The following is a 25,997-nucleotide window of genomic DNA, read 5'->3' as shown; positions in this document are numbered from 1 at the left end:
TGCTTTTTTATTATGATGTTTCATTTGTATTTTAAAAGATAATGCATTAGATTACAAAAAACTTAGTTTCTCATATAGTTTATATTTGTAAAATTATGCCAAAACTATGTTTAATCGTTATCCTGCAGTGTGTTTTGATGCCCCTACTATTCATTTGATCTTAGACAACTCATTTTTCAAGTTTTAATTTCAAGTTTTGCCACAGAATTCTGAAATGTAATGTTGTCTTACAAAATGTATATATGGTGTTAACTGTAATGAGGATTTAAACCAATGATACCAAATAAATGTAATAAATCATTGACTTGAAGATTAAAATTTGTTTTTTTTACTGACTTGATAATTCATCTAAAATCATATGACTCACTCAGCTTCAATCCTCTATGAGAATATGTTAGAACTAGTAGCATTAATGAGAAAAAAACTTCAGACGTTTAGAAAACAAGAGGCCATCTAAGAAGTTTCAGAAAATAGACAAGTTGATTATAAGCTTCTGTTGTTAATCTCTAAGAAGAGAAGTCAGAAGATTCAGATTTAAGCTCTAGACCAACCAGAACAGTTACATGCTTTGAAGGAAATTATATTTCTTCTGTTTTTCAGCTGTAAGGTGAAAATAAGTGTAGTTGCCCCTTTATTTTAGAGGAAAGTTAAGAAAAATTAAAATTATATATGGAAACTTTATAATCTTTGTGTTATTGCTGAATTTTAGGAAAGGTCTCCTATCGATGAGCACAGTGTTCATAAAAGTGGATACATAGCTGGGCCCAGCTTCTGTGTTATGAAAATCAAAGGTTATAAATAAAGCACTGTAACATATATTTTAGTGGTAAGGACTAAAATGAGGAAAATCATCTTGAATATCAGTCACTTCTTTGTAAAAATTATTCCAAAGGCACATGAACTTTCTCATATAAGATCCTCTGGAAACAATGTCAAGTGATATAGAAGATTTAAATAGCATCATTAGTTAAACCTAGTCCTAACATGTTTAAGGAGGTTTCTTCCTCCCCCCCCCCCAAAAAAAAAAAGGAAGAACTTTAAAATTTTTGGTATTTAAAAACTTGGGATAACTATGGGTTACATTTAGCAAATGTAAAGTTTTCTATTCCAGTGTAATTCAGCATGTAAAAAAGTAATAACATTCTGAAACCAAAATATTTGCTATCTGTAGAAGTAAAGTATGTCAGAGTTTTTGCTTTGCGTTTCAAAAATAAGAACAAAATAAAATAGTGACATTCATATGATTGTCACGTAGAATCAAATGCTTACACTATCACATAAACTACTTAGACATTCATCATGGCCAAGCTAAGCTGATACATGTTGAATGCATTTCTTAGTGAAATAAGAGCATAGGATGGAACATACAATTTTTTCAAGCCACGACATGTATACATAAAGCATCTTTTTTCTGGTTTCAATGTGACCAGCACCATCCTTGATAAAATAAATAAATAAATAAATAAATAACATATAGGACTGAAATGAGCTTTCACTTTCTCCCACAACTAAATAGGCAAACAAAAAGTTCATTTGAAATTTCCTTAGAGTATGTTCTTTCCTCACACAAAAATGTTCAAATATAATCATAACTGAAATAACTAGCAAATACAGCCTAGAATTCTGTTTTCTTAAAATTATGCACATTTTACAGCATTTACAAAAAACTCTTCTAAATTCAGAGAAAAAATAGTGAATGTTTATTGCTTCTTAAAATTTGTTTCTACTTAAAGTTAATTCTGAACACACCGGATGACAGCTTTTAGTGTAATAATAGAAAAAAACCCCTTTGAGGTGTTGTGGTAAGCCATGGTAGTTGTTAACATACCTGTTAAACAGAAAGTTGTGGCTTATACCAGTGGTCAGTGTGTGTGAGAAATTAGATAAGCTTAGGGTTTTAATAAATCAAGTCCCAGAATTGGTTAAGTACAGGTATTTCATTCTTTTCTTTAATTTTTTTCTTTATTTATATAAAGAAGAGAAATTATATATATATATATACACACACACCATTTTAAGAACATAACAATATTTCCTACCATATCCTCTCCTCCTCCCTCCCTCATTCCTACTCTCCCTTCTCCTTCTTTATTTTTCTTTTAATTTTTGCTATAACATGCTTTCAATTTACTTTATAATCACCCTCCACAAAATAAAGAATTTAACAAATAGTAAGTAGCACAACCACTGTTCCTCAGGAATATAGAAAAGGGCTATAAATAATAATCAAGTCTCAAAGTGTCAGTTTCACTCATTATATATTTTTTTGTACTCTGCATCTTAGTTACCACAAATCAGGGAAAATGTGTGGTATTTGTCTTGTTGGTACTAGTTCCTTTCATTAAGCATAATGGTCTCCGATATTGTTGAGAAAGACAGGATTTCATTCTTTTTTTTACAGCTGAGTGGTATTCCATTATGTGGTATGTATATATACCACAATTTTTTTACCCAGTCATCAGTTGATGGACATCTTGTTGATTCCATATCTTAGCTATTGTGAGTTCTCCTGCTATAAACATGGGGGTACAGATAACTCTTTCATATACCAACTTCATTTCCTTTGGATAAATTTCTAGGAATGACTGGGTCATATTGTAGATCTATTTTCAGATTTCTGAGGGATCACCATATTGTATTCCATGATGGTTATACTAGTTTACATTCTCACCAACAGTATATTAGGGTACATTTTCCTCCACATCCTCACCAGCATTTGTTATTTTTTGGTTTTTGGATGATAACCATTCTAACTCGGGTGAGGTGAAACCTCATTGTGGTTTTTATTTGCATTTCCCTCATGGCTAGTGATCCTGAGAATCTTTTCATCTATCTGTTGGCCATTTTATTTAATCCTTTGAAAAAATGCATGTTCATGTCCTTAGCCCATTTATTAACTGGAATATTTGTTTTGTTGTCGTTGTTTCTTGAGCCTCTTACATATTCTGGATATTAATTCTTTATCAGATGTATAGTTTGGAAATATTTTCTCCCATTCTGTCAGTTGCAGTTTTACTTTATTGAGTGTTTTCTTTGCTGTGCAGAAACTTCTTAGTTTTTGCCTTTATTGCCTGTGCTTCTTGGGGTCTTAAGTCCTTGACTATGCCAGTGTCTCACTGTATTTTCCCTTTTGCCTCTAGTGATTTGATGATTCCAGGTCTTAGTTTTAAATCCTTGATCTACTGTGAGTTGATTTCTATATAGAGTCTAAGGTAGGGGTCTTACTTCATACAAAGCGGAGATCTGATTTCCCCAACACTATTTGCTGAAGACAATGTCTTTCTCCAGTGAATGATTTTAGCTTGTTTGTCAAGGATTAGTTGGTTATAGATGCATGGATTAATTTCTGATGTCTCTAATCTATTTAATAGATACACGTGTCTATTCTTGTGCCAGTACCAGGGTATTTTTACTACAACTACCCTGTAATATGTCTTGAAATTTGGTATTGTGATTCCTCCAGCTTTATTTTTATTGCTTAGGATTAGAAGAATTCATATCACCAAAATATTCACACTACCTAAAGCAATAGACAGATTCGATGCTATCTCAGTGAAAATACCAAAGACATTCTTCCCAGATCTAGGGGAAAAAATGGTCCTCACATTCATATGGAATCATAGGAGACCCTGAATAGGTATTTCATTCTATGGATAACTCAATTTGTAGAATTTTACGGTGTGTGTTGAAAGGAATCTGCTTTGTGATTAGCTTAAAGAAATTATGAATCTGTACATTATTGGTGGAAGGAATGAGGAACTTTAATATGAATAAGTTTGCTCTCCTTGATACTAACTCTTTAAAAATGAGAAAACCCAGCCACCATCTATTGTTCACACTAGAAAACTGGATGACAGTAATCCTTTCTCCCTCCCCTTTCAGACTCCCCACATCCAGGTAGTCACCAGTCTACAAATTATGCCCAGTCAGTACTTCTTGAAGGTATCCACTTTTGTGTCTCCCTGCCTCCCTAGCATAGCCATAATTATATAATCTCACTTTGAGCTACCTACAGCCTTCGAGCTGATGCCACTCTTTTCTCATGCAGTCCATTCTCTACATGACAGCTAGTGGGATCTTTGTATAAACTTCAAATATCTCATACAAAACTCTTTAACAGTTTCCCACTGCTGGCAGGCTGAGGTCCATACTTCCTCACATGGTTTATAGGCTTCTTCATGATATGAAGCTCTTCCCACAACAAATACTTCTTTAGCCTCTATCCTTTACTCGTTGAATCACTGAAATTGCAATTCTCCGAGTAAGTGATGGCCTTACTTCTGGACTTTTGCACCTTCCTCCTGTGACTCCTGGTTGCTCCTCTCAGTCTCTAGCATCTTCTCATGCCACTGTTCCTTCTCTGGGCTGAGCTCCACATTGGCCTTGAATACAACCAGTGTATTCCGTCTCAGAGCCACTGTGTCTTCTCTGGCTTGAATACTCTTGCCCAGTTATGATGTGCACTTGGCCTTCCACACCATGGATTCCACCAACTGCAGATGGAAAATATTTGGGAAATAATTACATTTGTTCTGAACAGGTACAGACCCCTTCTCCCATCATTATTCCCTGAATAATACAGTAGAACAACTATTTAATACCATTGGAGGTATTAAAAGTAACCAAGTTAAAAATATATGAGAGGAGGTGCATAAGTTATATGCAAATACTGTACCACTTAATATAAAGAACTATAACCTCTTGGGACCTCTAAATTTTGGTATTTTGGGGGGAAACCAATCCTCCAGGAATGCCAAGGGACAAGTTAGGTTCAACAGCTGTATGGAAAAACTGAAGTGAGAGAGCGTGAATACTTTAAGCATGTCTTAAAATACAAATACAGAACTTTGAACTTCTAAGAAACCCATAGATGAAAACTAGTACATGGACTAATGGAAGGGGACCATAGAGAGATGCTTTTTGAGCAGCACTGGGAAAAAATAAGGAACTGAGACAAGATATTAGATGGGCTTTTCAGGTAGGGCTAGTGGTTACAAAAACAGTTCCAAATGATTACCTACAGAACACTGTAGTGAATTGCTCATGGTCTCTGAGCTGCGGGGGTTTCCAGACCAGTGGGAGAATCAGAGATTAGGAGGCCTGCCCAGTAACATCCACTGTTACTTTCTACTCTGTATTGTATTCTCCCATAGTATCTCTGGTTCTATATATTTTTTAAATTATTTATTTGAATGGGGGCAGGCGGGAAGGGATCTTCCATCTGTGGTTCACTCCCCAAATATCTGCAACAGCCAAAGCTGGGCCAGGCTGAAACCAGGAGTTCAGAACTTAATACAGGTTTCCCATGTGGGTAACAGTGACCTAACTGTTCTGAACAGGTACAGACCCCTTCTCCCATCATTATTCCCTGAACAATACAGTAGAACAACTATTTAATGCCATTTGGAGGTATTAAAAGTAACCAAGTTAAAAATATATGAGAGGATGTGCATAAGTTTTATGCAAATACCATCAACTGCTGCTACCCAAGGTGCACACTAGCAGGAAGCTGGAATCAGAAGCAAAGCCAGGACTCGAACCTAGGCACTGCAGTGTGGAAGGTGGGCATCTCAGGTTGTGTCTCAATTGTTGTACCCTGTGACAGCACCTCCAGCCTTGTATTTCTAGTCACAACTTTTGTATTGCTACTTGGAAAATCTCACTGGGACTTCAGGCGCAACCTGTTTAGAACAGAATTTGTCATTTTTTCCACAGATCTGCGGCATTTCTTATGAACTCTCCTGGTTAATGGCAGCACCATTCTCTCATATAAACAAGTGAGAACCTAGATGTTCCTTTTTGTACCTTACACTTGTCTCATGTATCCAGCCTGTCTAGATACTATTTTTAAAGGTTTTTAATAATGCTCAATTAGGTTTATTTCTCCTCTTCATTGCTGCCTCTGCTTCCATGAAGGTCACACTTGTCTCTTAATAATAAGACCATAATAGGTTTCCCTCCTACCACTCTTTTTTTTTTTTTTTTTTTTTTTTTTTGACAGGCAGAGTGGACAGTGAGAGAAAGAGACAGAGAGAAAGGTCTTCCTTTTGCTGTTGGTTCACCCTCCAATGGCCGCCACGGCCGGCGCACCATGCTGATCCGATGGCAGGAGCCAGGTGCTTATCCTGGTCTCCCATGGGGTGCAGGGCCCAAGCACTTGGGCCATCCTCCACTGCCCTCCCGGGCCACAGCAGAGAGCTGATGGAAGAGGGGCAACCGGGACAGAATCCGGCACCCCGACCGGGACTAGAACCCAGTGTGCTGGCGCCGCAAGGCGGAGGATTAGCCTAGTGAGCCGCAGCGCCGGCCCCCTCCTACCACTCTTATCTTCATTCATTTGCCATACTGCAGCCAGAGAGAAATTTCCAAAGTTCAAATATAATTATGTTACCACTTATTTAAGACCTACAATGATTTTCCTTTGCCCTCAGGATAAAGTACTTGGTGAATATTTGTTGAATGGATTATCATAGCAAATATTCAGAATAACTGAGATGGACATTATTCCATTATCTTTTTCAGATAGGGACACGAAAGCTAAAAAAATTTGACGTTACCCAATAGTCAGTGGTCACGTTTTTCTGACCCTTGAAGCTGTGCTGTTTTGAAGTCCCACTGCTTATCCTTTCTATGCAAGATGACTTGTTTTTACATAGACAGTGAAGAAAGATGCTGTTTACGTTGTGCAGTTCTGCCAATCATGCACAAATCATCTCTTGTTCCAGTGCTGTAGTAATTGCTTTACCAAATTATCTCACACTGCAATGAAACAGAGATCAACCAGGATCTTCAATTAAGTTGTTGAAGAGCCTGCAGGCATAGGAAACCTTCAGGGATAGCTATACCACTAAAGTCAAGCTGACAGGAATCTTTTAAGTGGTGTTTCTAAGGTATATTTTGGAATCTGCACACCCACACACTGAGCTGTGTTGTCTAGACTGCCTTCTAGGCTACATATGACAAATCATTAAATAAAGCTTATCCCAGAACACTGCCTGACACATACAAAATGCTCAGTAAATGTGTTTCAAATGAAGAAATGGAAAAAGTGAAATCTCCAGCATTTTAATAGCAAGAATCACTTATAGATGGTCATCATATTCTTTCTATTAGTAAAGTACAATATTTTAGCTAGGTTTTTCACTATATAGGTGAAAAAAAAATGTTTTCTTATCTTTGTTAATCTAGAGAATTCATTCAATCAAAGCTATTTTTCCCAAATATACTAGTAAAATATGCATATGTTTCTAGTTTTGGAGTTTCAACCAAAGCTTAACATATTTGTATTTCTATTTGCTTTCAATTATGGATTTAGCCACATTGAGAAAGGTGATGAACAGGATTGAAATGAAAGGTTGGAATTTATTTGTTGATTTTGAATATAAAAATTATCAGCCTACATTAATAGCTGATATTCCATCTTAGTCATCTTTTCCCTAACTCTCTTCCTAGTTATGTGCTATGGAATTGCCTAAAAGATAATATTTTTAATCAAGGCTAACTTGTGGTCATACTTGTCTATTAAAATAAAAATATAATATCCTAATTTTTGATAGTCAGGAAAAAAGGGCCACTTGAATTTTACATACCAAATACTATAATTCTAGGTCTTTGTTTTCATAACAAAAATTATTCTTCCAATATTGCCTTTAATTTTTTAATATATAGGACTCCCCTTGATATGGAGAATTTGCAGATGCACCACTGAAGAAAATTAACTCTTATCTCTCGTTTAATAAAAAAAAAAACAAAGAAAAATAGATCTCTGCTTCTGTTACTGAATAATGTTGTCTGATCTGATCACAGATCCTGCTGTAAAAGCATCAGAAAGTAGCCTTAGTTCTCATTGCAATGCTATTATGGTTTGGGCCTTGGACATTTACAGCTTGTAGTATTCCTAGTTTTATACTTCCTGTTTGTGAATGTCAGTATGATAGCCTACTGCTTCTAAGAATCTGTGTGGAACATGTGTATGGATCACCAATATTAAGGGTCTTTGATGGAATTTAATCCCATCCTGACACCTGGAAAAATTATTTTAGTACTGAAAGATTGGTTATCCTTAATAAAAGCTTGTTTTCAACCATGGCATAATGTTGACAAATTTGGAAAACCCAGGAGTGGGAATCAGGTCAAAATAGTGGCTGTTACAGGCTATGTGTATTTTTCAGGGCCCCTTTTTGATAGGACTTGGACTTCTGGGGAATCTGATTACAAGCACTCTGCATGTCTGCCTTGCTTAGTGAAGCACAGTGACATACTACCTTCTGTTTGGGGTGTCTTCCCTTGTTTGATTCAGTCACACGTACAGTAGCCACAATTAGCCTGGCATAGAAGCACATCTTCACAATAGCTTTTGTAAGAGGAGGAAGTGCTGCATGCATTGTATATGTATGCAGATTTGCCTTTCTCTCCGTGTAGGGGCACTTTGCAGGAGAATCCACCTAATGCCTGCTCCCTCTGAGTCTCTGAGGGTTGAGCTTCCTTGCTTCTGTAAATTGGGATAAGATCTTTCTGAAACCACTCCATTTTCCTGCTTTGTTTCTTCACTCCTTGTGAGGTACGCAATAGATCAAGCTCATTCTCTTTGTTGACATGTTCAGCATTGCTTTCACATGCATCTGACTTCAGGGTGTTCTTCTTTTTTCTTTTTTTTTTTTTATAGTCTTCAAATGAATTGGGCAGAAAATGTACAACAGCTGCCTGTAGCAGATAACAGCAAAGCACCAGGTCACAAACCAAGTACAGTAAGCATTCCCCCTTCCTAAACTGCAGTCTACTCTTTTGAGGGTCCCCTGAGTTCTTAACTGCCAGGGTTCAAGGAATTCTATGCTTTAATTCCAGTAGGGACAAAATTCAAATTATCCACGCAATTATTTATAGGAAAAAAAAACCTTATAAAACTCTGAATTAGTTTTAAAAGAGGAAAGAGGTAGATCCCAACAGTTTCATTTAGAAAAAAAGAAAATAAATTCTTATTTATGCCACCTCCATGTTGACAAATAAAAATAATAATACAGGAGAAGTGCTTAATGGATGAATTTTTATTTAGATTATTAATGTTCACAGCAGCGAGTATAAGAGCAGTGGGCATAATCTACTTGATTTGTGTGCACTCCTACACACTTGAAAGACTTTCACACCCTCTGCTGCTCCTTCTCAGGTGGCTTAGTGGTTGCTGTGGATCATGAGCCACACCCTTTCGATCAGATAAAACTAAAATATGATGATGAAGGGAGGGGGAAAAAAGCCCTTATGTTCGTAAGCCAGTGTTTATAAAAATACATAAGACATCAAATATCTAAAATGAAAATCTTTCTCGGACTTTCTGTTAAGTGTGTGAAACATTTTAAACAAAGCTGCTCTTTATCAAGTCACCTTTCATGGGGTTCAAACCTTCTGCAGCATTTGGGTTACAAGAAGACAACTGATTTTTATCGTGTTTGCATTTGAGTTTTTAAAACATCATGGGCTTCAGTTAAATCATTTTGTCTGTTATTTCTCATAGATCCCTAAGACTTAGCTTGCATCGTGAACAGTAAATACAGACACATTTGATGGTTTTCCAAACCCCCTACTCCTTCTTCAAACCTACTTGAAGCTCCTGTATGTAAAGACTCTATAGTCACCACTGGCACCAAAGCTTTTGATTCTGACTTTACAAACCCTAGAATGCCTTCTTTTTTCTCTCCTCCCCATCAGTGCCACATGACGAGCACTGATGGCCTCTGGTGCTCTTCCAGCTGATCTGTTGGCCTCCTGTTTACTCTCTGCCTTGCTGTTAGACTTTCCCCTTCAAACTACAGAACAAATATTTTTACTCTTCAATCACAGGTGCCCCAAGATACTTAATCCCTCTAACCTTTGGCACCCCTAGGTAGTGGCAGTAGCCAGAACCTCAGTTCATTGTTTCTAACCTCAAGCAGTTGTTTCTGTTGACCTCAGCATACTATTCAAATGTCATCATTTTTAAGTTTAGGCTACTACTCAAAAGGCGTGAAAGCACTGTTTTGAAGAAAGTGCTAGCTGAGACCTGAGAACCTGCGGGAGCTGTGTCTGGGCTTCAGAGTGTTTGAGAGCCTTCACAAGTTTCTGCTGAGAGGGGTCCCCAGCAACAATCTCTTTTAACTGAAAAGTGAAAACCACAGATCCAAGCATGCACTCACCTTAACCTGTTCCACGCAACCTTTAGAACCTCAGCAGCAACCATTTTATCCAAGGCACATTATGTTCCACCCTTTGCAGACCACTTGTCATTCTTTCAGCATGTGGAGGCTCATCAGCTCTGTCTTTCTGCACCTTTTGCTTCCTACTTCTTACCTTGGGCTTCAGCAGTGGCAATTGCTTGTAACTCTGAAATGCATTTTCCAGGTTCAATTCTCTGTCATGCGCTATCATCCGCTTCAAAGGGTCTTCAATTGAACTCCTCCACATCCCTCGAGACCCAACTTGCATCTCACTTCCCTATGGACCTCCACTTACTCCTTCTGAAAGAATTCATTGCTGTTGCTTTTATGTTGCCACTTTACTTAACATTAATATTCACTTCAGTGCATTTATTTTATTTTATTCTAATACATTCAATATATTTTTCTCCTCAGTAGCCTTTATGCTGTTTGAAGGCAAAATCCCTAATTTGTTCACCTTTGTATAGACAGCATATTGTTCTTAGGTGATGCTTAATACATGCTTATTTTATGATTGTTCTGTTCCTACTTCCATCTTTGAAATTCCAGTTTTGTCCTTGAAAACCTGGTCAAATCTTGACTCCCTCATGTCATAGGAAACTCTGTCCTCTATGACAGCGAGTACCTCATACACAGGTTAGGTACACCTAACCTTGCCCAGTGTAGAAGTGAGGGCTCTCAATTTGCAGGCTCAACCTTGTCGGCTTCTTTGGCTTAATCCTGATCAAGGGAGCAATGCAGCAGTAGTTTCAGACTCAACGATGAGTGTCATATCAACCACCACCAATAATAACAACTCCTACTTGTTTAGAGATCTAATATCTTTCCCTGCCAGCCATCTCTCTTTGAAAACTAGATCTGTATATTCATTTATCTGAAAAAATCATTCCAAAGGAGAAGATTTTGCAGGAATCATGACAGTCTGTCTTTTTGCCCTAAGTGTTCCTATTCCACCATGGAAATCAGTGCTCAACCAGATAGAGCTTGATATTGCAGTCTGAACTCCTCAGCACTGATACCATCTTGCTTATTAATATTTTCTCAATATCAATAAGCTCGTGTGTTCTTGCCACATATTCAGAGGAGAATTCTGAATACTGGCGCAAATAGACCAGACAACATGATAAGTTTTAAGGATTTTATTCAGTGAGAGAAATGAGTAGGGGAACGATGACTTTATTTAGGGGAGAAAGAGAAGTCTAGAAATTAAGTTGGGTCCATACCAAGCAGAGAGCAGGCCAGGAGCAAGCATGCAGACAGGAAACCAGGGAGCAGGCACCCGAAGGCCACGTGGCCCCAAAGGCCCAGGCAACAAGGGCAACAAAAGGGTTGGGCCCACCGTGTTGCAGGCCATTTTTAGCCTGATTGGCAGGTGGGCATACAGGTGGGATCAGGTAGGGGCATGAGATCACACAGGGGGAGTGGTGGGGGGCATGGACTCTAGCTTACAAATCTAATCACTGTTATCCTATCTGCCTGCCTATATCACCACTATATGAAGGAAGGATGACCTTGGAGCCAGGTTCATTCTCTTGATGAGCGTCTGTTATCTGCTTTTTCCTTAAGATGAAGTACCTGGAGCTAATTGTCCAGTGACAATATTTAATAATCTTTAATGCTTAACACAATGACCTCTCCATGGTAGATACAACATTTTCTATATAAATGAGAAAACAAATGAACATTCAGTCAAAAGTATCTATCTATCTATCTATCTATCTATCTATCTATCATCTCTCTCTGTTCACTGTAGTGAACATTTCCTTTATAGGAGACAGTAATTTTTGGACTCTAGCCATTTCTCTCTTTTTTTTTAAAGATTTATTGTATTTATTGGAAGGCAGAGTTACAGAGAGAGACAGAGAGAGGTCTTCCATCCACTGGTTCACTCCCCAGATGGCCGCAATGGCCGGCCGGAGCTGTGCCGAGCCAGGAGCCAGGAGCCAAGAGCTTCTTCCAGGTCTCCCACATGGGTGCAGGGGCCCAAGGGCTTGGGCCATCTTCTACTGCTTTCCCAGGCCATAGCAGAGAGCTGGATCAGAAGAAGAGCAGCCGGGACTAGAACTGGCGCCCATATGGGATGCCACAGCGCCAGCCCCTGTAGCCATTTCTTGACACGTGAGAACATGGACCCAGGGATACCAAGTTGTCTGTCTTTTAAGAGGAGGTAGGCATTCAGATTTTATGTGAATTTTGTTACACTGCATCAGGAAGGAGTATGGCTTAGTTATAGAATATACTATGTAGCAAAAAAAAATCATTGTTATGTTGTAAGATGTTAGCAAAGTGAAAAATATAGGCCAATTGTCTTTGCTTTTTAGTGCTATTTGAATGCCAGTATTTCTGGAAAGCAGAGACAACAGCAAAAGTTCCATGTTACAGGAGTTATGATGGGAATGAATTAGAATGTTTTGATTCTGTGTCATTGTTCTCTTCCTCCTATTATACACCATTGCCAAGTAAAAGAAGGCCCAGGAAGTCAGAACCTGGCAGCATCGGTAGTCTAGAACAGATTATCTGGGTCATGGTGACTAAAGAATAACCATAGACTCAGAAGGGGATTAAAGTGATTCTTTTAGTATCTTTTGCCTATAATTATGAGAAGGAAAGCCTGGCACAGAAGGGGCTCAATCAATATTTGAATGCATGTGTAACTGAATAAACCATTAAAAGAAAAACTGAGACCAGCTAAACTTAAAAAAGTTTACCTAAGTAATAAATAGGCTCTAACTGGGCAACATTCCAGACCAAAGATTGTCCCTAGTTCTTCCCTACTTCTCTACAATGTGGTAAATTACTTTAATCATCAGAGAGACAGGAAATGACATTCAGAGTTATGTATTTAGTGCAGTCTTGCTTTTGTCTCATCGGAGCCTAACTGAGCAGCCTTCAGTCTAGGATTTCCTAAGGGGATAGTTTCCGTGATTGGCTGAGGCTCAGATGCTGGGTTTTAAGGGTGTCCTCTTAGGGTAGGTTATAATTTGCTTATGCATTCAGCTAGGAAGTACTTCACTACATACAAATGCTGCATAAGCTTACATTTATTGTTCAAGTACAAAGGGTGTTTGGGACTGATGTTGTGATGCAGTGGGTTAAGCCACCAGTTATGATACATGTCAGAGGGCTGACTCAAGTCCTGGCTACTCTGCTTCTGATCCAGCTTCCTGCTAATGCACCTGGGAAAGTAGTGAATGATGGACCAAGTGCTTGGGTCTCTGCTACTCTTGTGAGATGGAGTTCCTGGCTCCTGGCTTCAACCTGACCCAACTCTAGCTGTTGCAGCCATTTGGAAAATGAACCAGTGGATGGAAGATCTGCCTTTCAAATAAATACATAAATAAATCTTTCTAAAAAGGTATTAAAAATGTTTTCTGTGATGTTTATTTTACTAAAATTTAACTCTTAATTACAATAGGCAATCTTGGTTTATATGGAGTTGTTGCTCAGAGTCCTTTGGATTTTATCCAACTTTCTCCCAAATCATTTGCTCTACTACCTATGTATTTTTTTTTTTTTTGACCAGCAGAGTGGACAGTGAGAGAGACAGAGACAGAGAGAAAGGTCTTCCTTTTGCCGTTGGTTCACCCCTCGATGGCCGCTGCAGCCGGTGCACTGTGGCCGGTGCACCACACTGATCCAAAGCCAGGAGCCAGGTGCTTCTCCTGGTCTCCCATGCGGGTGCAGGGCCCAAGGAGTTGGGCCATCCTCCACTGCACTCCCAGGCCATAGCAGAGAGCTGGCCTGGAAGAGGGGCAACCAGGACAGAATCTGGTGCCCCAACCGGGACTAGAACCCGGTGTGCCGGTACCACAGGCGGAGGATTAGCCTATTGAGCCGCAGCGCCGGCCAACCTATGTATTTGTATACATATTACTGTGTGTGTGTGTGTGTATGTATGTATATTAAGGTATTAAGATAAATAGTCCAGAGATTGAAATAGAAAGGGCAAGTTGGTATTGCTATCCATTTCTTCTTTGCAACCTAAAAATTAATCTTTAGCAAGTCCTGTTTCCCCAAATATGTTTTATTTAGCTCTAGAGATTTTAAAATATTTATATCATGTGGAGTTCCCATAGCATCAGTATCATCAGTATTTTCTATTGGGATTTGGTCATAAAAAGAGTAATGCTTCTAATTTTCAAAAGCCTATGAGAAAAAAAACCCATGATGTCCATCTCTTTTTTCCAACCTCATTGTTGGACTCCATTGAAGTCCCATAAAATCGCATTTGCCTTGACAATTATGTTAGTTTCCTTCTACTTTGAACGCTTACTTCATTCAATATATAGTGCACCAGTCTACTGTCTTGCTATTCTAAAATGTCCCACTTTCACATCTCAGTAGGTGACATTACTTTCTATTTCACAAAGGCTATACCAAGCATGAATGCTCTTAATTTCCTGCCCTCTCCCAGCTTCTACAAACATATCTGCATGCTGTAACCTTGCCTCCTTTCCCTGATCCAGAGGAAGAGGTTTCACACCCTTGTCTCTCAGCCAAGGCTAATCCGGCCACCTGTGCTCTGTATCTCATTCCTCCCACCTCTCCAGGACCTAGATCCTTCAGCTGTCTCTTTTCTTTCCTGTATCTTTTGCCTCTCTTCTTCTCTAGTTCCTTCCCTTAAACTATAAACAAGTTCAAGTTTTTTCCCAGTTAAAAAAACGAAAGGATGCCCTTCTTAGGAAGCTACCACCCTGAATTTCTCCTTCTACTCATTCAAAAACTTTTTGAAACACTGGGATCTGTTTGACTTCTCTATTTTCTTGCCATCCGCACAGTCCCATCCCTCCACCTCTGTCCTGGAACTGATCTGTGGATGCTTGCTGTGGTCACTTAGAGGCTGCTATGGTTTGAACATGATTTGGCTTCTGATGTCATGCAGGACTTCAAACCCCAAAGACATAAGTTGCTAAGTACCAAAACTATATGCTACTAGGAGGGTGGCAATTTGATCCAATGATGGTTTTTAGAGGTGAGCCTAGTGAGAGGTCATTAGGTCATCAGGGATGTGCACTTGGAAGATAGTTCTGGCAGCAGGTTGGTTATAAAAGCCAGGTTGGGCTCAGCCTCTCTCCTGGCTCACCATGTGATCCTTCTTGTACCTGTGCTGTGTTGCTCCTACCCTCATCAAATGCCAAACCAATAGGACTGCCAATTTGGGAATTAAACCTTCAAAACTGTGAGCTAAAATAAACCTCTTTCCTCCATAAGCTTGTCTTTGGTATTTCATTGCAGTCATGAAAAGCTCACTAATGTAGGCACAAAATCCACTAGTCAGTGTTCATTATTTATTTATTTACTCAAACTGTTCATCATTTTAATACTATTTACCTTAAAATCTTTCTTTTCTTGAATTCCATGGAGCTATTTCTCCTAATTGTATTGTCATTTCTTCTCACTTCTCCTCTGTCCAACCTTAACAACCAGTGCATCTGTCTTTTGTGGTCCCTTCCCAGCCTAAACGCAGGTAAGATCTCTAGACCAAGGGCATAACTATAGGCTAATGATTCCATAATCCTTAACTTCAGATTATTTATTTGAAAAGCAGACAGACAGACACACACACACACACACACACAGAGAGAGAGAGAGAGAGAGAGAGAGAAGGAATTAATCTCATCTATTGGTTTATATAACCCAAATGCTCATAGCAGCCAGTGCTGGATTGGGCTGAGTACGGGGAGCAGAGCTCAATCCAGGTATCCCATGTGGGTAGAAAGAGCCAATTACATGAGACGCCATCTCTTTCTCCCTGGGTCTGCATTAGCAGGAAGCTGGAGTCAGGAACCAGAGAACCAAGGTATTCTAATGTGGGATATGGGCATCTCATTTAACTGCTAGACTAAAGGCCCAACTCATGTTTTCTCTCAGTTTCTAGAATAAGTTGCATGTTTAACATGTATCCGTGGAGGTACAGCATAATTTATTATAATTTCCTCTCTCTGGAGCTGCTGCCCTCACCTCTGTTTTACACAATTTGGTAAGTGACAACACTATCAATTACCTATGCCAAAAACATGGAAACTAAGTTCTCTGTTTTAAATACCTAATCCTTTTAAGAATAAAGTCTTGTCCATTTTATTGAAGTATCTCTTCGAGACTATTTTCCTATTCTTCTATACTGCCTGGTTCTTTAGTTATGTAACTAATTTTTTTAACCATTTCCTCACTCAAGTGATGGCACCATCTTCAGAAGCTTGAAAATACTCTTATGACAAAATTGTCAGTTGTTAATTCCAAAACTTTTGTAAACATGTAGAAATGTAGTGCAGTAACATGATTTTATTAAAAATTAGGTCACAACACTAACATACCTCTTCACTCTCATGAAGATGCTATTATTGAAACAAAAACAAATAAAACAGAAAATAACAAATGTTGTTGATGATATGGAAAAATCAGAACCTTTGTGCACTTCTAGTCAAATTGTAAAATGCTGTCACCACTGTGGACAGCCGTATTGTGGTTCTGCAAAAAAGTAAAGACAGAATTATCATATGACCAAGCCATTCCACATCTAGGTATATTCTCCCAAAGAATTGAAAGCAGGGACTAGCACAGACATTTGTACATTAATATGGAGTATTATTTACAGTGGCCAAGGGTGAAACCCACACAAATACCCATCAATAGATGAATACATCAATGCAAATGTGTTCTACATATTCACATCATACAATATTATTAAGCTTTAAAAAACAATTAAATTCTGATGCATGTTACAGGAAGGAGGGATGTTAAGTGAAATGCCAGGCACAAAGGGACAAATATTATATGATTCTGCTTACACAGCAGGTTAAATTCCTAGAAACAGAAAGTAGGATGGTAGTTGCCAGGAGCTGAGGGAGGGAATAATGGGTAATTATTGTTTAGTGAGTATATAGTTTCAATTTGTAATGATGACAAAATTCTGGAGATAGATAATGGTGATATTTGCACAATAATGTGAATGTACTTAAAATAATTGAATTGTAAACTTTAAAATAGTTAAAGCTTTAAAATAGTTAAAATTATAAATTTTATGGTATGTATATTTTATCACAATAAAGGATATTGGAAATGTATTTTTATCAGATTTTTCAAAACTTTCATTTCTTTGGAGTTCTGTAAAATATGCTTTGACCCAAATAATATAAGTGGATATGAAGTAATTGAAGCAAGTGCTCTCTTGCCAGGAGGGTGCTGGAGACAAGTTTTAATGGGCAACCAGAGAAGTCCAAGGGCTCCTTGAAACTCCTGGGCAAAAAGAAATAGAAAATATCTAGTGATGTGAGGGTGATCCTGCTGAAGTGTTTGCCCCATCAGAGAAAACAGAGTCCCTCCTTCCTTCCTCTGTTTACATCTTTACATCTCTCCAGATGGTTAGCTATCTGATTCCCAGCTTGAACAGGATTCTTCCTTTTTTTTTTTGGACAGGCAGAGTGGACAGTGAGAGATAGAGACAGAGAGAAAGGTCTTCCTTTGCCATTGGTTCACCCTCCAATGGCTGCCACGGCCGGCGCACTACGCTGATCCAATGGCAGGAGCCAGGTACTTCTGGTCTCCCGTGGGGTGCAGGGCCCAAGCACTTGGGTCATCCTCCACTGCACTCCCTGGCCACAGCAGAGAGCTGGCCTGGAAGAGGGGCAACTGGGACAGAATCCGGCGCCCCGACCGGGACTAGAACCCGGTGTGCCGGCGCCGCAAGGTGGAGGATTAGCCTAGTGAGCCGCGGCGCCGGCTGCCTACTACTGTTTAAAACGATTAATATAGTGCACACAATAGCAAAATGTGACTAAACCTAGGCAAAAAAGGTACATAAAGTTCATGCATATATAATTTAGATTTATTCTATATTGTGGAGTGATTACAAAGCAATCCAAAAACTGCCTGAAAGAGAAAAGCAACTCAAGACTAGAACAAAGCCTTTGGGAGCTCTAAAGGGAAATGCGTGCATCATTGTTAAGTGCCAAAGCAAATATAGCAGGCAAACTCAAAACTGCTTATCTGTGTGGTTTCCATAGTGTCAATATACATGCAAACTTGGTCTGAGTGCACTGAAAGCCATTAAAGGTCATGGAAATAAAAACAAAACTCAGACTGTCTGTGTGAACCTTTGGCAAGCAAGTGCCAGGTTTCCTAGACATTTCCTCTGTTCTAGAGTAGTGAGCGAGAGGTGGCAGTAATGTTCTTTCTCCTTTCTCTATCTCTCTCTGTTTCATGAGTTAAAGTATTATTTTCTTTGAGCCCCAGGGAATAGAATGCATATTTACAGTGAAATTTAGCCAATGAAAGGGATGACCCATTCCTTTTAATATATATTTATTTTCATACACGATGTACCACCTGCTTGTGGGGCTGGGGGAGTGGGCACTCTTCTCAAATCTTCCTATTCCATGTCACATCAAAATAGCTTCAAGATAGATGAATACCACACAAGAAACTGGCTGCAACAGCCTAGAACCAGGATGCCAGGAATAGACATCACAGACTTCACTGTGCACAGCTCTGTCAGGTGGTACAGGTGATGAGCTATATTGACTGAAAAAGTAACCATGCATACTGGCTTGGATTTGCCTTGATATTTAGGGGTTTACATAGCAACTGCGTATCACTGTAGATTTTCAAGGCAGAGTAGAAAAGTATGCAAAATGAAACCGTGAGCCAATTCTACAAGCATTTGTCGTGTGAGTATTGTATCTAGGGCACTCTGCTAAGAACAGTTACAAGTTATTTAAAGCTCATGTCTGTTGAGTAATTTCCCCAAGGTCTCATTGCTAATAAATAACTTTGTAATTCTAAAGTCCATGTTTTAGCTCCTATTCTGTCACCCCTCAATTATATTTGTTGAAAGGAAAAGGCTCTGAGTTATGTTTCCTAGTGTCTCTACTTCTCCCATCACACCTGAATCAAAGTCTCTATGCCCTAGTGCAGTTCTCATTTCATAGTCATCTTCTATTAAGCAGTATAGTCAAGAGGCACCTGCCACTGCTACTTCTGCAACTAGCACTGTTACAATTAATAGTACTACATCTATTATAATACCACTACTTCGAATAAAAATAATTGAAAACTGCAGTGAGTATTTACTAAGTGACTGGAACTCTACTAAACATCTTGTAGGCCCCATTTCATTTAACGCTTTCAATGGTGGTTGAAGATTCTGGAGACAGAAGACTCTGGAGTAGGGCCTAGGCTGTTAGTTCATGGTCTATGGTCTATGACCATGGACAAGTTATTTGACTTTTCTAACAATTTTCTCATCTTCAAAATATGAAGTATAAAAGTGTCTGTTTAAGGGAGCTATTGGAATAATTAGATAACACTACAAAGAACTGGTTAGTGTACTTAATCAATATTAACTATAAATGATTGCATTCTTAATATCAATATTCTTAATAGTTCCATGTCTGAAAATATGCTGCATTCCTACAGCCCAGCTGTGAGGCTTTTTCCCTTAAATTGCTATTTTTTTATTCCAGGTCTCTGCTAGGAACTGAAATCCTATTTCGAGCAGGATCCTTAGCACCCTGTACTCTATTCTTTGTGACTGCTCCTTGTCACCAGCTAATGCTCAACTACTGGCTTGGGTATGATGAAACAAGGGCTTCCACTGGAGCCATGATGCTCAAGCAGCTGACTGCTGCTGTCTGCACAGCACAGGTAAAGGAGCCCCCTTTAGCTCTGTATCTGATCAAACTCCAGTTCAATGTTCCTTCATTTACTCCAGTTTGGAGGGCTGAGTGGTTCCCCTGTCTTGCTCAGTGTTGCTTCTTGTCCATTCCTGCTAGTTGTGTTTGAAATTCTTGCAAGCCTTGTGGTCAAAACATCACCTAAGACACAGAATACAGTATCTAATTATAAAGGACTAAAATACGAAAATAACTAGTCCTGGGGGCTGGTATTGTGACACAGCAATTAAAGTGTCACCTACAGTTTCAAGTCCTGCCTGCTCAACTCTGATCTCTGTTCTTAATGTGTTGTACTATGTGAATTAACGGTAAAACTACTACTCAAACAGTACTCTATACTTTGTGTGTCTGTGTGGGTGCAGTCTTTTGAAATCTTTTCTTAGTATATACTAAGTAGATCTTCTTTATATAAAGAAAATTGAAAATAAATCTTGATATAAATGGGATGGGATGGGAGAGAGAGTGAGAGATGGGATGGTTGTGGGTGGGAGGGAAAAAGCCTCTATAACCCAAAAATTGTACTTTGGAAATTTATATTTATTAAATAAAAGTTTAAAAAACTAGTATTTAAAATTAAATATTAATCTCTTTTTGCTATGACTCCAATTTATTTTATTTACTTATTTATTTTTCCAAATAAACCTTTTATTTAATGAGTTCAAATTTCATAATATAAGGTGATTACTGATGCCATAAACAAGAGTGTCAATTTGTTAAGTCAACAACAGGAGTCACTGTGCACTTACTCCTCATGTAGGATCTTTGTCCTTAGTGTGCTGTACATTGAGATTTAATGCTATAACTAGTACTCAAACAGTATTTTTCACTTTATGTTTCCGTGTGGGAGCAAACTGTTGAAATTTTACTTAATGTATGCTAAACTGATCTTCTGTATATAAAGAGAATCGGCGTCACGTGGCTCAGATTTATGCGATCCGCCAGTCCATCTGGCCTATTACCAGAAATATGTGGATGAGGCGTCCAAGAAGGAGATCAAAGACATCCTCATCCAGTATGACCGCACCCTGCTGGTTGCTGACCCCCGCCGCTGCGAGTCCAAGAAGTTTGGAGGCCCCGGTGCCCGTGCTCGCTACCAGAAATCCTACCGATAGGCCCATCACCCCAATCAGGGGTCGGCTCCATAATAAACAGTGGCTGTGGGATTTTAAATTTCTAAAAAAAAAAAAAAAAAAGAGAGAGAGAATCGAAAATGAATCTTGATGTGAATGGAAGGGGAGAGGGAGTGGGAAAGGGGAGGGTAGCAGGTGGGAGGGACGTTATGGGGGGAAGCCATTGTAATCCATAAGCTGTACTTTGGAAATTTATATTCATTAAATAAAAGTTAAAAAAAAGAAAAAAAAGAATTAAAAATCAAAAAAAATTCATAAGAACAACTTTAGGAATATAGTGATTCTTCCAACCATACCCACCCTCACACTCATACTCCCACTCTTCTCCCCTTTCCTCTCCCCTTCCCAGTGCCATTCTCCATTAAGATTCATTTTCAATTAACTTCATACACAGAAGACCAACTCTAAACTAAATAAAGATTTCAACAATTTGCACACACACACACACACACACAAACTGTTTGAGAACAAATTTTACAGTTAATTCTCATAATACAACTCATTGAGGATAGAAGTCCTGCATGGGAAGTATGCACAGTGACTCGTGTTGTTAATTTAACAATTAACACTCTTATGTATGATGTCAATGATCACCGGAGGCTCTTGACATGAGCTGTCAAGGCCGTGGAAGGCTTTTGAATCCATAGTCCCCATCAATATTTAGACAAGGCCATAAGCAAAGTGGAAGTTCTCTACTCCCTTCAGAGAAAAGTTCATCCTTCTTTAATGGCCACTTCTCTCCACTGGGGTCTCTCATAAAATAACCAGAATATATAAAAGATCAAGAAATTTCACAACAACAAAACAAACAACTCAGTTAAGAAATGGGCAAAGGACTTAGACATATTTCAAAAGAGGAAATCCAAAGGGCCAACAGACACATGAAAAAATGTTCCGGATCAGTAGCCGTCAGGGAAATGCAAATCAAAACCACAATGAGGTTTCACCTCACCCAAGTTAGAATGGCTTTCAAAAAGAAATCAACAAACAACAAATGCTGTTGAGGATGTGGGGATAAAGGTACCCTAACCCATTGTTGGTGTGAATGTAAACCGGTAAAACCATTATGGAAGACAGTTTGGCGATACCTCAGAAATCTGCCATATGACCCAGCCATCCCACCCCTGGGAATTTACCCAAGGTAAATGGAATCAGGAAATAAAAGAGTTATCTGTACCCCCATGTTTATTGCAACTCAATTCACAATAGCTAAAACATGGAATCAACTTAAATGCTCCTCAACCAAAGACTAAATAAAGAAACTATGGAATACTACACAGTGGCAAAAAAAAAATGATTTCCAGTCATTTGCAACAAAATGGATGAATCTGGAAAACATCATACTTAGTGAAATAAGCCAGCCATAAAAGGAAAAATACCATATGTTCTCTCTGATCTGTGATAACTAATAGCGTACCTAAAAAGAAATCTGTAGAAGTGAAATTGATACTGTGAAAAGCACAGACTTGAACAGCCTTTGTCTTCACTGTCAAGGAATAGCTTTTTGCTTTAGTTTTTTTTCTCTTCTTCATACTATTTGTTGAACACTTTACTTAGCATAGAATTAATCATATATGTATAAAGTCAATTGAGGATGGATCTCAGTAAAAAATAAGAGTGCAAATAAGAGAGGGAGGAGGAAGTTTGTAACTGTAAAACTGTGTAGTTCTGCATACATTCCTACAGACTTACTTCTAAGGGTACGGTTTACAAATTTATCATGGGGGGCCCGTGCTGTGGTGCAGTGGGTTAATGCCCTGGCCTGGGCACTGGTTCTAGTCCCAGCTGCTCCTCTTCTGATCCAGCTCTCTGCTATGGCCTGGGAAAGCAGTGAAAGATGGCCCAAGTCCTAGGGCCCCTGCACCCACATGGGAAAGCTCCTGGCTCCTGGCTTCAGAGCAGCCCAGCTCCGGCCGTTGCGGCCATCTGGGGAGAGAACCAGCAGATGGAAGACCTCTCTCTCTGTCTCTACCTCTCTCTTAACTCTGTCTTTCAAAATAAATAAAAATAAATCTTTAAAAAAATTTGTCATGGGACCCCAAATCCCATTAAGCTAGGTGATAAAAATGCCATCTTAAGTGTTCAAGAGATCATATTAAGTGTTCAAGTGATCATATAGATAGGATTAAGTGATAAAGGGATCATATAAATACAATCAACTGTGTGATAATAATAATAGATAGAATTAAAAAGGAGAGAATGTTCCAACATGGGAAGCAGACCACACAGCAGAGTCATAGAGTGACCATCACTTTAAGTAACATTCTGACCTCAGAATCATCCCTTAAGGCATTCTGGTCTGGCCTAAAAGCCCATGAGGCATGAAAAATCAAGACACTGTAGCAAAAAAATGTCCTACATGAAGGATCTCTGTGAGAGACCCCAGTGGAAAAAAGTGGCTAATTTATTTTAAATGGCACATTGGGACTACAGAGAGCTTTTAGCTCCCATGAAATAGATTCTTCTTGTTCCGTGAATGAAGCTCGTGGAATGCTGCCATGTGTTCTTTCCTGATTGGTTAAGAACAGTTCACCAAATAAATATTCAAATGTTTTAGAAATAGAATATGGTACAAAGCATTCATTAGAATGGGGATTATGATACCAGCTAGCCACAACATGTGTATACTTGGTTAGCAACACTAATGAGGTGCTGACCTTGTTCAAGACAGTGGCATAGCTAGGACTATCAAATATACAGGGGCACTGTAAAAAAGTTGAGGAAAAGGAAAAAAAATCAGTTTGTTTGGAAAAATTGACTTTAAAAGATGTACTTAGGTAGATCATAGGATTTTAGGTTTTTATTTCAAATGTTGCCAGTTCCTAATATCAATTTTTCTTACTAGTATCACACACCTATGTACTATACTTAATAAAATGGACTGTATGGCCCTGTCTATATTGGGTTTATAAAATATAATAACTGTGATCTTAATTAATTTAACTGTCATTCCAAGTTAAGGCTTAGAAATGAGGCTCTTTTGTAGAGGATTTTCCCACAATAGCTTTTGTTGCACCAAAGTTTGAACTATAGTGTTAATTTGGTTTCTTAATACCCAGCATCTGATTACAATTCTCTTGTTTGAAACAGTTGACATTCCATCCAGAATTCCACCCATTTTTATAAATATTCTATCGTAGATTAGATCTCTGCCTAAGCTTATTTTCCAATCATAGTTTTTGTGATGATTTGTCTGTGCATAGCCACACAGAACTGCTGTGCCCAGCTTTTCTGCTTGTTCTTAGCTGAAGTTGAGCAGTGCAGAACCACGAGTAAATTGGATAATTGGATAAGGCAATCTCCCCTGGCTCTAGTCTGCTCTTTCCCCTCCCAAGGACCCAATGCTTTCTTGCCCTCCAACACGCCTCCTCCATCCAAACAGGAAAGAGTTTGATATCATCATTTATAGCTAAAACTGCTTCAGATATTTGTATGTTCAAGCTCCTTATCTCTAATTGTGGAATGAAAGGATTTATCTAAAATTAAAGCATTTTTCTCTTAGGAAAACAGAGTTAGTAGAAGGGAAATGCTGGGTTAAATGCTAACACTGAAGACAAAACTATTTAGTTATGTTAGGGTGCTGGGTGTACTGGAGGAGGGGAAGTTGCGGTGAGAGAAGTGTGTGTGGAAAAAAGTGATTGTAAAGAGTAAGCGTAGTACAGATGGGGGAAATGAGGTTAAGTGGCTTTCCCATAGTCACATAGCTAATAAATGGTGAGGGTGTTATCTAAACTCACTCTTTTTTTAAAAAAATCAAATTATTTACTTATTTGAGGGAAGGGAGAGGGCAGTGAAAGCACTATCATCCATTGCTTCACTTCCCTAAGGCCCACAATGGCCAGGGCTGTTGCACCAGGCTGATGCAAGAAGCTGGGAGTGCAACTCAGGTCTCTCACATGTGTGGCAGAAACCCAATTACTTGAGCATCACTGCTGCTTCTCAGGGTCTGCAATAGCAGGAAGCTGGAGTCAGGAGTTGGAGCTGAGCATTGAACTCAGACACTTCCTTCAATGTGGAACATGGGCATGCTCACTGGTGTCTTAACTGTTGGGCTAATTGCCCACCCCAGATTCTGCACTCTACCTCCAAGCCTACTTATGCTCTCAGCCTCTTCTGTTAAGAATATAGAGTTTTTCAAAGGTTTATTAATTTATTTTGAAAGGCAGAGTGAGAGCCAGGGCAAGAACAAAAGAGACAGAGACACAGACCTTCCATTCACTGGTTCAGTTCCCAAATGTCTGCAATAGCCAGATCTATGCTAGGCTGAAGCTGGGAGCCAGGAACTCCATCTAGGTGTCCCACACAAGTGGCAGGGGCCCCAGCAAGTGGGCCATCTTCTGCAATCTTCCTGGGTTCACTAGCAGTAAGTTGAGTTAGAAGTGGAGTGGCTGGGACTCAAACTGCATTATCTATTTGATAAAACAAATCTTATCATAAATCTTCCTTTCAAAATTTCACTTTAAAATTTTAACATTGCATTCAAAGTTCGTCATAAAATTGACCCCATTTCATTCTAGCATCTCATCACATTTGCTTCTGCTTAGTGAGTATTAATCTAGGCCTTATGCTAGTTACGGAGGATATACAGAGCTTACAAGCTGGCAGGGAAATAAATAATATAAAAAGGGAAAGGACCTAATGTATGAGCTCTACTCTGTTGGGCTCTATGCTGTTACACACATGTTATTCACACCTTACAGCTGGGTGACCCGTATGTGTAACAGAGCCTCGTACTCTGGCCTGGCTCCAGAGCTCCATAGTCTTTCCGCAACACCATTGATTTTCACAATTTTCCTTTCCTGTCAAGAAACTTACTGTTGGAATGGAAATAAGCCAGATAGATGAAAGCTGAAATGCAAATAAAGCAAGAAGATGACAGCAGAACTCTAATTAATCAGGGCACGAAGTGCGGAGATACTCCTTTGACCTATCCTGGGTCTCAGGGGAGTGCGGCCGTAGATCTCAGTTTGAAAACCAGTGCACTACACGAGGCTGCTTTTCTTTGGTTT

At 39.0% G+C, this 25,997-nt stretch overlaps 1 protein-coding gene across 13 annotated transcripts in view; it reads left to right on the top strand.

Moving 5' to 3' along the window:
* The window catches only part of LOC149125604 (uncharacterized), a 157,653-nt gene that overhangs the window by 104,837 nt on the left and 26,819 nt on the right, over positions 1-25,997 (top strand). For 9 of the 13 annotated variants that reach the window (XR_016210844.1, XR_016210840.1, XM_089300274.1 and 6 more), the window contains 2 exons: positions 5,716-5,777; positions 19,649-19,829. Coding sequence is in view for 7 of the 13 variants with exons in the window: in XM_089300274.1 (XP_089156400.1) it covers positions 5,716-5,777; positions 19,649-19,829 (243 nt within the window). In the remaining 6 variants the exon portion in view is untranslated. Of the gene's footprint in view, positions 1-5,715; positions 5,778-19,648; positions 19,830-25,997 lie in introns of those variants that run through there. The other 4 variants (XR_016210827.1, XR_016210835.1, XR_016210841.1 and 1 more) reach the window with 2 other exon arrangements.

The sequence above is a fragment of the Oryctolagus cuniculus genome, chromosome 7 (assembly GCF_051225735.1).
Source record: "Oryctolagus cuniculus isolate XC-2025 breed Fujian yellow rabbit chromosome 7, ASM5122573v1, whole genome shotgun sequence".
NCBI classification, from domain to species: domain Eukaryota; kingdom Metazoa; phylum Chordata; class Mammalia; order Lagomorpha; family Leporidae; genus Oryctolagus; species Oryctolagus cuniculus.
Note: the sequence above shows the minus strand (reverse complement) of the source record. Positions and strands in the feature narration are given on the sequence as shown.